Raw genomic sequence first — 12,104 nt, forward strand, 5'->3', positions numbered from 1 at the left:
TTCACAGAAACATACTCGCTGACCTGGACAGCAGTCATCCTCCTGCCAAAAGCTAGTAGAGTTTACACTGGGGGTTCTACAGATTTACCAAGGGACTCATCCTTTTAAAATGCCATCTTTACACAAAGCACCATTATATTTCAAAGATCTTTGAATAACTTAAGTTCAAAACATTTATCTATACAGCTAACTTTTTTGGTTTTGATTTACACCTGGAATTCAAACTAAATCATATTAGACTTACTCTTACTTAAAATGCTTTAAAGAAATAAACACATCAAGTAGTTCCATAGTGTTCTTAGCTTTACTTATATGTTCTTGGACCTTACCAGGAAAGATTAGTCCATTAAAAATTCTTCCTTTCTGTATTCCCTTGTGTCAAAGTTTCTTAGGCTCAAATATAAGGAATACGCTAAAGAAAACATTTCTGTATTGGTTTCCACTTGACAATCCTGTGGAGGTGTAAAGGAGTCAACACCCTCCCCACTCCATGTCGCCAGCTTCAAAGAGTGAATCCTGCAGACTAGGATTCCTGTGCTTACGTGTATCAATGTATATTCCTTTCCCATTTTAAAGAGAAATAACATTAAAGTGTGGAAAGGAGGTCACTTAACTTCACCTATTTGCCTTCCTTCCACCCTTCTAAAAGAGCAGAGATTCTGGTTCCAACAGACAGGAAACTCAGGATTTAAAGAGGTATTTAAGGAGGTCCTTTGCACTTGGAGACAGCCATCCCCGGGAGTGGCTCTTTATATGCTGAGTCACAACTTAACTTCACCAGTTTGTATGCCTTTTAAAGTGACACAGAACAGATTTAATACCTATTACAAATGACAACCCCCCACCCCCAAATAGTTAGGATATAATTAATTCCCTAGGACTTTAAAAAAATTCAAGTTCAGCGCCCTCAGTTTTTAAATACCCTTCATTAGTCACTCTCCCGGCCCTCCTGGTTTTAATCTTGTAGTCACTGCAGTCCGTCCTCTGTTCTCACAGCGCACCCCATTCACTGGGGAAACCAGGCTCCGCTTCACTCACAACACAAACTCGCTGATGTTTGCAGTAGCCAGGCTGTACTGTTTCTTCCTGCTGGGTTTACTACTATAACTCCCCGGGTCATTTTCAGATGTTTTGTTGCAAATATCAAGGGGGAAAAGTGTGAGAAATTATCGTAGGTATTTATTGTTTTTTAATTGGCGGATGATTGCCTTACAGTGCTGGGTTGGTTTCTGCCATATAACAATGTGAGTCAACTGTAAGTATACATATGTCCCCGCATGTTTAAGTTTTCAAAACTAAACATCACTGGAAAATAAGTAAAGTGAACTTACTTGCTCTTTTACACTGTCACCAGTAAACATATACTTCATGTGATACAGGAAGTCACAGATGGGATCCATGTAGTTTAAGTGGGTGCTACACTGGTCTACATTCAGCAACATGTCATAAAATGCCACACCAATCTATTTAACAAATAAAATTATTTAAATGGTCAAAAATGGTTCAATCATGATGCAGCTGGTCTCCATGACAAGAACAAAACAGAAGGTAACATCCTTGTTGAGGAACTGTATTACTATCACACAAACCTCTATGGACATGGGTGATACGAAACTGCTTACAATTATAATGGAATTCAGAGTGCTACCAACTGACCCCAAATAGGGATTAAATACACTTTCTCTTCCTAATTTAAAATTTAAAATTAAGAGATAGACAATCCCTTTATTGGAAACCATCTCTCAATTTCTGGGATACTTGGCAGTCTCATGGAGCCTTTATATACTGTACCTTCTAAGTTCCATTGGGTGTCTCACACTTCAAAGTTCTATATTTGGTGAATTCTCTTTTCTCTACACTTTTGTTATAGGGGATCAACTTTAGTCATTCCCATGACTTTAACGAATTCCTCTGTACTATAGTAGACCTGCTCAAATGCACTTCTCCATCTTTAACTTTCTTCTCAGCCGTGATGATGAGTATTTTCCCCTGCGTCTCCGGTTCAGCACATCCCCCACAAAACTCATTATAGGCATACTAAGTTACGGGGATGCTAAGGCCTCAAGCATTGCTCTTAGATCCTGCTAAACTGATTTTCCTACTAATGGTAATGATACAGAGTTTGAAAAACACTAGGAAAGAAACCTTAATATACTTTTTAGAACTTAACCTTACCACTGAAAACCCAGATTATATTTTACCTCTATCATACATCGCGTTCTCTCTTGCTGAAACCTTTGTAAAAATGGTCCCACGAGGTGGTACACATAGAGCAACTGGAACTCAGTCTTCACGATCGGAAGCAGCACTTCAGTGAGAAATCTAAAATTTAAAGATAAAAATGAAAAAATTTCTTATGACTTGAAATCAGTTAAATTGTCTGAATTTTGTTAATACAGCCTATCCGAGTATTTGCAAAATGTGTAATAATTTTTTTAAAGTTTATTTTAATTCTGGTAACGTTTCTAATTAATCTCATATCTCTCACTGGCTCTTATTTTCATTTGATTAAATAATTTACTTCAGATTTAGGAGTTGTTCCTAATAGGACAATTACTGAGTGACGGAATGTGAATTATTTGAAATAAAAAGAGAATAACCAACCTAATATAAAAGCCATTCTCAAGAAATTTAAATTTAATTAATACAATTATACAGTCAAAAATAATAATCAGAAGATAGGCCAGTATCAGGTATGCAGTTTGAAAGGCAAATTTTGGGATATATTCTGGAAAAAAGCATGCATTTGATTAAGCCCATTGAAATGACAAAGGAAAACTGAATACCACATTATTACTTATACATATAAATTAATTTTCTTCAATCAATTCTGACATAAAGGAGGCTTTCTGATACCTAGAAACTACTTAAGACTTTTACTGTGTAAGCTGTTCCACTGAATCAGATATATACCCCCAGTGTACATGAGATTAAAAAACAAAAACAAAGTCAGTCAAATCTCGTTAGGAAATCATGATACACACTTGGGAATGAGGGAGAGCTGCCCGATGCTGGAGTGGTGCCACACTGCATGCGCCAGAGCCAACGTGTAGCTACAGCTCATCTCAGAGTAGGACTGATGGCAAGCGGTGAAATCGAAGAGGCGGAAAGGGTAGCCCACCCACTCCGTCTCAGACGTCAAGCTGGGGCTGCTGATAACACTCACTATTCGATCGTGAAGGACAATCCAATACGGCTCCTATAAAACCAAGAAAAAGCCTGTTGAAAAACACCATTTCTCTAGTATTCCACTCCATATCCAGTATTCTACTCCAAAAGCCTAAAATAATAGCACTTTCTCATTCTTCAATGTTTTCCATTTATCCAGCTTGTGTCTTTGCGTGGCTTCGCAATGAGTCAAATTAAGTCAGTAACAACCCGGGCAGAAGTGTCTGTGAGTTAAGAGCGCTCCAGACATGAGTCTGTCCAGTTAACTTAATAGCTGATATTTACTACATGGTAAATTGACTTTACCTATATTTACTATACAGGTAATGCTGGTACACACTTATAATTCACAAATATGAATATCTGTATATTTTGGAGGAGTGTAAGGAAAAAGTGATTCATAAAGACGCATCATCAAACAAGTTTGGAGAGCACAGCTTTAGACAATATTACTGACACTCAAAGATGTCAGACATCTGTGTGGTGCTAACTAGACATGTGTGGAGGTCACAGAGGGAGACATCGCATGAGTGGAGAAGTTATAAAAGGCTTCACTGAAAAAGCAAGCCCTAAGTTAGCAAAGAATGAGTAGGCTTTAGGGAAGGTAACAGAAGGAAAAGCGTCCTGGCATATTCTCTTATATGGCAGAAGTACCTGAAAAACGTGTCAACAAGCATCATTTGCAGGAATAAAGGATAAATTAGAGATACCAAGGGAACATTTCATGCAAAGATGAGCTCAATAAAGGACAGAAATGGTATGGACCTAACAGAAGCAGGAGATATTAAGAAGAGGTGGCAAGAAAACACAGAAGAACTGTACAAAAAAGATCTTCACGACCCAGATAATCACAATGGTGTGATCACTGACCTAGAGCCAGACATCCTGGAATGGGAAGTCAAGTGGGCCTTAGGAAGCATCACGACGAACAAAGCTAGTGGAGCTGATGGAATACCAGATGAGCGATTTCAAATCCTAAAAGATGATGCTGTGAAAGTGCTGCACTCAATATATGCCAGCAAATTTGGAAAACTCAGCAGTGGCTACAGGACTGGAAAAGGTCAGTTTTCATTCCAATCCCAAAGAAAGGCAATCCCAAAGAATGCTCAAACTACTGCACAACTGCACTCGTCTCACACGCTAGTAAAGTAATGCTCAAAGTTCTCTAAGCCAGGCTTCAACAATACGTGAACCATGAACTTCCAGATGTTCAAGCTGGTTTTAGAAAAGGCAGAGGAACCAGAGATCAAATTGCCAATATCTACTGGATCATCGAAAAGCAAGAGAGTTCCAGAAAAACATCTATTTCTGCTTTATTGATTATGCTAAAGCCTTTGACTGTGTGGATCACAATAAACTGCAGAAAATTCTTCAAGAGATGGGAATACCAGACCAATTGACCTGCCCCTTGAGAAATCTGTATGCAGCTTAGGAAGCAACAGAACTGGACATGGAACAACAGACTGGTTCCAAATAGGAAAAGGAGTATGTCAAGGTTGTATATTGTCAGCATGCTTATTCAACTTATATGCAGAGTACATCATGAGGAACACTGGGCTGGATGAAGCACAAGATGAAATCAAGATTGCCGAGAGAAATATCAATAACTTCAGATATGCAGATGACATAACCCTTATGGCAGAAAGTGAAGAAGAACTAAGAACCTCTTGATAAAAGTGAAAGAGGAGTGAAAAAGTTGGCTTAAAGCTCAACATTCAGAAAACTAAGATCATGGCATCCAGTCCTACCACTTCATGGCAAATAGATGGAGAAACAGTGGAAACAGTGGCTGACTTTATTTTTTGGGGGTTCCAAAATCACTGCAGATGGTGATTGCAGCCATGAAATTAAAAGACGCTTATTCCGTGGAAGGAAAGTTATGATCAACCTAGACAGCATATTAAAAAGCAGAGACATTACTTTGTTAACAAAGGTCTGTCTAGTCAAGGCTATGGTTTTTCCAGTAGTCATGTATGGATGTGAGAGTTGGACTATGAAAACTGAGCGCCGAAGAATTGATGCATTTGACCTGTGGTGTTGGAGAAGACCCTTGAGAGTCCTTTGGACTGCAAGGAGATCCAATCAGTCCATCCTAAAGGACATCAGTCCTGGGTGTTCATTGGAAGGACTGATGCTGAAGCTGAAACTCCAATATTTTGGCTACCTGAAGGGATGAACTGACTCATTTGAAAAGACCCTAATTTTGGGAAAGATTGACGGCATGAGGAGAAGGGGACGACAGGATGAGATGGTTGGATGATATCACTGACTCATTGGACATGGGTTTGGGTGTACTCTGGGTGATGGACAGGGAGGCCTGGCATGCTGCAAGTCCATGGGGTCGCAAAGAGTTGGACACGACCGAACTGAACTGAGCGACTGAAATGAACTGAACTGAAAGGATCTAGATACATATGTTAAGAGGTCAAAAGCAGATCCAGTAGATCAGGAAAACTAAGGTTGGATAGGAAAGTGGGACCAAGGGATGTAGGGACCCATAGTCAGGTAGATTTATTTAGATCTGATGCAAAAGAGGCACTGTAGATTTTAGAAGCAATAATAATGTGGAAAAAAAAATGAAATATTTCATTAACTGCATGATGACCTTGTATAAATCACAATGATTCACTCACTGGTAGGGCAGTGATGATCAATCCAATGGCATTCATCCATGCTGTAATGTTCTCTCTCGGCACTAAAGGCTGACTGTTAGTTGGGAAAAAGAACAAAAAGGTAAAATTATAAAAACATTTTATATGGTTGACATTGGATCTTACTTTGAGGATATATAATTTGGGGGCTGACAACTGATCTATTTCAATAAAACTACAATGGATTTTTAGTGAGTAAACATATAAATAAATGCTAAGTAAGGCTTTTCAATTTTTTCAGTTTTCTTCTTTAACAATGGTTGCTGAGCTGAAAGACTATTTCACTAATTTATATTTATTCTCCAATCATTATCCCCTACTTTATACTGGCCTTTAAGAAGAAAATCTTGAAAGACTGTCTTTAGGGAGAAGCTAACGTTATTCCTAAGTTAAACGTCAAACAGCTAATAAAGAGTAGAAGTATGAACAAACACAGGTTTTCTGGCTGTTCAGGGCTCGTTCCATTTCACCTTTATTACTAAGACAAGATCTGAAACCTAAAGGCAGTCAGTATTCCATGTGCCCGAGCCTTGGGCCAACAGGTGTGTCTCACAGCTCCAAATAAAATACCATTCTGTTAAACACTGAATCTTTTTGCATGAAACAGGATACACACCTCTTCAGGACAACATTTAGAAGAGCATTTCCAACATCTTGGCCAGAAACAGCCAAGGCCATGAGCTCCACACAGGTGACATGCAGTGCGTGGGCAGCGGGGTTGGGAAACTCGTTGAACCTCCAGTCACAGTTTGGGAATGGACCCGGAGACTTGCCCGCCATCGGTGCAGACGATTAAAGCAATAACCGGGGGATTATTCTGAGACGAAAGGCTCATATTTGCATAGCGCTTTACAGTTTTCAAAGGTTCAACATGTAAACATTTCATTTGATACATCTGATTATGAGCCCTCAGCAAGTGATTTATCGGAGGGCTTAAGAGGCAAACAATAACAAACTGAATACAAATAAATCTGACATGTGTTGATAGCAACCATATGCTCAACCACAGGTATCAACGATTGGTCTTACATATATAAGTAGGTTCTTATTACCGTGACATGACGGCTGTGGAAGCAACCAAGGTATCCGAAGGCTTATCAACCTATTTTCTTTTAATAGTTGTAGGAAAGTTAATAAGAACATTACTTTCTCATGAGTAGCTCCTTTACTTCAGCAAGTAATTCCTGTAGGAAAATTAAACCAGGCCTATTTTTGTAAAACTGCTCTATTTAGTGAATAGAGTGGCATAGTGTATAGCCATATTAAGTATAGTGGGTTAATAATTTAAAACAGAAGTAGAGAAAGAAAACACCAATATAGAATCTTTTTCACTACAAAAAAAAGTTTTACTTTTATCTATTAATGTTTTAAAAATTATTCAGGGATTTATTTACAGCAACAAAGTTCTATGTTCTCCATAGAACAAATGCATGTACTATAATATAATATATATATAATACATAAATATATAAAATAATATATAAAAATAAACATATATAAAATAATATATAGTACATTTATTTAGGAATGTTTTTCTTTAAAACAAATCTCTTCTTTAAGGTTTTTTTTTTTTTTAAGTAAAAGTTTTAATGGAGTAAATTTCTGCCTATCTGGCATTATGCTGCTAATTTAAGATTTCAAAACCTTTACAGAAGTAAAAATTAAAAAATAAAATGTTCTAAAAAACTGAAGTCTTAGAATATATAAAAACTTTGGAATATTTAAAATGATAACATATGTTCACACAAATCAACATATAGTTATTTCAATAGAGTCTGGAAAATCACAATAAAAAGGATATTATCTACTAGTCTGCCAATCAGTTTGCAGTAATAAGAGTCATCTGGGACCCAGGGATTGTCTTCTCGTGCATTCATAGCATTTTTCAGGTAAGTGTCACTTAGACACCAGCCCTGTGGTCGGTTATCCTTGAGCGACCCAATGATTGCATGGACGAGTTTTCGTTTGAGACTTTCGCGATTTCTCAGGTGCATTTCATAATAGTGCAGAGTATTATACAAATAAGTCACTGGACGATCTGCCAAGAAGAAAACAGATCACTACAATGTTTACCTGGTTACCGACAACTGTAAAAAACTGATCTAGATTCAAGATTGCCAAAAAATAGCTCAGAAGGTTATAAGACTATTTCACATGTTAGGCAATTGCATACAATGGCTAATTTTATTTTAGGGCAAGGCAGAAGGCTTCTAACAATATACACAGCTTCTACTGAAGGATACGCATCACATTTAGATATAGCAATTCCACTCCTGGAAATTTATCCTGCGAAAATGATGTATGTGTAAGCAACGTCACTGCAGCCTGTTTATACTAGCAAAAGATTAGAATAGCCTACATGATGAAAACAGGGGACTGGTTAGCGGCATGTTAATCACGGCAAGTTAATCATGGATATGTATGAAGCAGCTCTGTATGATCTGATACAAAATAGTCAACTGTAAAACCTTATAAAGGTTAATAACAAATAATGTATATATTATATTTGTGGAAAAAAATAAACTACCAACCCCAGAATATTTAAGGTTAGGATACACAAGAAACTGGTAACAGTGACTGCCTACAGGGAAAGAAAGGAGGAGCTCCAAGAATAAGCTAGAGGCCAGGGGTGGGACTAACCACTTCTACTGCATCAGGTGCATATGTTACCCAATCCGAAAAGGGAAGTATTTTTAAAGGAAAGCTCCCTTGAACTTCATATTTACTCTGCAGTGCTAAAATGCAATTCAGACCTCTGCTATGAAGGGAGATATCTTAGATCAAGGACTAAGAAGAACTACGTCCCCCTCCACCACCACCCCGCCAGATAAATACTCTCTATCCCCCGACTGTGGCTGCTCCAGGACTCCCATGCTCTGTCACGGACTTCACCGTTCTCGGTTACCAGGCTCAAAACTTTAGAGTTGTCTTTGATTTCTTTCTTTCGATATTCTCCCCATAACTGGTCAAACAAGCTCAGTTCCTACCCTTGACTCTGTCTCCCTTCCTCCTCATTTTCAGTGTCACCATACTTGTTTAGATGCTAACTGACACAAGTCTTTGAAATGGCTTCCTCCTTCCGAGACATTCTGCTACTAGAACTGGACTCACCTTTCTAAAATAATGCTTTCCATACCATGACTTTACTCAATAACTTCTAGTTAATTCTCCATTATCTATAGATTATAAAATCAGAACTTCTCAGCCTGGCATTTACAGTGATGAGTTGCCAGGTACAATTTAGCCCAATGAGGCAATTATTTTTTAAAAAATGCCTTGTTTTTAATACCTCCATGATTTTTCCAAAGGATTTCTCCTGCCTATTTTGCTCTCTTCTCCTGTTTATAAAAATCACATACATTATAGTTCAAACCCTATCCATCCAAGAAGCTTGCCAAGATTCATTTAGTTCACGATAATATCCATCTGTTCTGAACTCATACTTCTCTCTTTCTGTACTGATTTGATAATTAATCCCACAATATATAAAATAAGGCATCTCTTGCATATTATTTATTTATTTTTGCTATAATTTTACCTATTGATATTTTTATGTTGTCTATTTTATACATCAAGGCATCATCACATAGCACTTCTGATGAAAATGCTTTTATTAAAAATTATTAAAATAAAACCTTATAGAACTATTATTATCCATATGGTCATGCCCAGACTACTTTTGTCTATAGAGAGCTTAGATGGAATTAAAGTTTGAAAAAGCTCACCATGAAATTTATATAAGCCTCCCAGGTGATCTAGTAGAGTCTCCAATGATTTGGATACCGGGAGCAACTCTAAAAACCTGTGGATTACTATATCAAACACTGGAAGGAATCGGAGACACACATTTCCAAAATAGATGGGCAGATATGGAGACTGTATCGGCACAGGAGGATCAACCTGCTCCGCCAGGCCCTCAAAATAGAGCTTCTCCGGGTATTTCTGTGGAAGTGAGGAAATGGTAAATGTTTAGGGCATCTTTTTTTAAATTTTCTTTAAAAAAAAAAAAAAAAGCTAAATAAACCTGCCATTTTTCAAAGAATATACAACTGTGTTTGCTCTGGCAATGCAATGAAATCTAGAGTCCTTAACAAAATTTCTATTCTCCTAAAGATATACCAAAAGAGATTTACATATGAAAGGACTGGGTTTAACTCTTCATTTTCTATTGTAAGTACCCACACCTACTAAAACTGTAGTTTCAATTTGTTCTTAATAGTAGAGAGACTCTAGAACCTCGAGAAAGTTTAGGCAGCTAAGTCACTTCTACACAGACCAGAGAGAAAAGAACAGACCTGCCGAGAAAAAAGCCAAGTCAATTAGCCAGACCTAAACTCTGGCCTTAAAAAGGATGAGCTGAAGCACTAATTTTTATTTGTACCTTGTGATAATTCATGTGCTTGGTGTGCCAGTCATTCTGTAGCCAGTGTTCTGGGGAATTTTCCTTCACAAAGTCACTTACTCGATTTCTAAAATCATTTGGCTTGAGTAACAGCAGCTGAATTATGAAATAACAAACCTGGGCTTCATTCCCTTCGTGGCTACGCATGGCCTTTGGAGAAGAACAGAACAATTAAATGAAATGACAAACCTAAGAGAGAGCAAGGCTCCAAAGATCCTAAATTTGAAGACACTAAAATCTCAGAATTAGAATTTCACTGTACAATCCACCCCAAAATAATTGCTCAGCATTCCTCAAATATGCCTGACCCCTTCTTGCCTAGTTTTGGCTCTCACCTGGAATGTCCATCTTTACTCTTTTATTTACTGATTCACAGACTTACCTTATTTCCCTCACTAGACTGTAACTATCTTTATCTCTATGCTCTAGAGCTGAGAGCTGAATGTTAAGCACTTAAACCCTTCAAATATCACTACTATAGTATTAAAATATGTGGCAGTTTCCAGCCTGATTCAGTGATTTTTCTTAAAATTTGGCCTGAAATAGACATCAAAGTCAGGAGAAAAAAACCACTTGGAGAATACTGGGTGACTGTAAGAAGCATTGTTTCTTATATATTATGGCTACCAAAGTACACATAAATGATTATTAGCACTCCGAAAAATAACTCAGTGACTTTTTTTTATTATTACTTCCTGCCTCTTCTAGGAGTTTTTGAGAATCATCTCAGAGCATCACAAAGCCAGGACCACATCTGTCTTACTTACTTTTCTACCTTCTGTACATACAACATAGTAGATATTCAATTACTTACTGAATGGATGAATAAAGAAATTGGGGAATCTTTAATTCCTTCGGGAATTGACAGCAATGCATGATATACAGTATAAATTCATTAAATCCTTAAAAACAATATGGGGCTTCCCTGGTAGCTCAGCTGGTAAAGAATCCACCTGCAATGCAGGAGACCCCAGTTTGATTTCTGGGTCAGGAAGATCCCCTGGAGAAGGGACAGGCTACCCACTCCAGTATCCTGGCCTGGAGAATTCCATGGACTATATAGTCAATGGGGTCGCAAAGGGTCAAACATGACTGAGCAACTTTTACTTTACTAGAAACATACAGTAGATCGGCACAAGATCTAGTCATTAACACTGATCCAAAGAGAATGAGACGGCTTAGAAATCTGTTCTTAAGTAAGTGTATTCTTACCAGGCAGAGAATTAATCTGTCCAGTGTAACAATGTTGTACTTCCACACCATATCATTAAGAATTTCAATGCATTTGTTGAGTTGCTGACCTCCAGCTGACGTAGAGAACTCGTATACCAGGAAATCTGCAAATGTTCTCACATGGACTACTAAGGCCCTGGCTCCAATTCTCTCCAGCACTCTGGAAAGCAGAGAGTAAAAAATAAATTACACTGCTGATAAAATGGACTGACAAATGGAATGCAGATCTAGGTTTTCGAGTTACCTGTAGCCAATCTGATTAATATGATCTGTTTCCAGGAGCATTTTCCAGAGCAGACAAAGGAAGAGAGGAGGAGAACGTTGTGCAGAAAAGTGGGTGATGATGTCATTTTCGTTGGTCATTGACTTCCACTTCCTATACTCCTCCTCCACATTTTTTTTCAGATTAAAACGACTCTCTTGAGGTACGTTGTTTTGTTTAAAGAATGCCTACAAGGAAGATCAGAAGTTTATTTCAATGGCTATAGTAAAAAGGGCACTAGCTGCAGAATCAAGAAACCAGTTTCGGGCTTGACTCTAACACTAATAAATTCCATGTGCCCTCAAGTAACTCAGTGATCAAGGCCTAAATTTCTATATTGGGAAAATATAAAGGCTTTGACTGGATTATCCGTAAGATTCCTTTCCTA

At 37.8% G+C, this 12,104-nt stretch overlaps 1 protein-coding gene across 3 annotated transcripts in view; it reads right to left on the bottom strand.

Annotated features, from left to right (window-relative positions):
- Positions 1–12,104, bottom strand: part of MED23 (mediator complex subunit 23) — a 42,934-nt gene that overhangs the window by 1,317 nt on the left and 29,513 nt on the right. For all 3 annotated transcript variants that reach the window (XM_043888133.1, XM_043888132.1, XM_043888131.1), the window contains 10 exons: positions 11,699–11,904; positions 11,434–11,614; positions 10,201–10,371; positions 9,545–9,761; positions 7,621–7,857; positions 6,436–6,601; positions 5,802–5,874; positions 2,985–3,199; positions 2,202–2,322; positions 1,332–1,463 (listed from right to left, as the gene is read on the bottom strand). In XM_043888133.1, coding sequence (XP_043744068.1) covers positions 1,332–1,463; positions 2,202–2,322; positions 2,985–3,199; positions 5,802–5,874; positions 6,436–6,601; positions 7,621–7,857; positions 9,545–9,761; positions 10,201–10,371; positions 11,434–11,614; positions 11,699–11,904 — 1,719 coding nt within the window. The remainder of the gene's footprint in view (positions 1–1,331; positions 1,464–2,201; positions 2,323–2,984; positions 3,200–5,801; positions 5,875–6,435; positions 6,602–7,620; positions 7,858–9,544; positions 9,762–10,200; positions 10,372–11,433; positions 11,615–11,698; positions 11,905–12,104) is intronic.

Source organism: Cervus elaphus, chromosome 26 (assembly GCF_910594005.1).
Source record: "Cervus elaphus chromosome 26, mCerEla1.1, whole genome shotgun sequence".
In the NCBI taxonomy this organism is placed as follows: domain Eukaryota; kingdom Metazoa; phylum Chordata; class Mammalia; order Artiodactyla; family Cervidae; genus Cervus; species Cervus elaphus.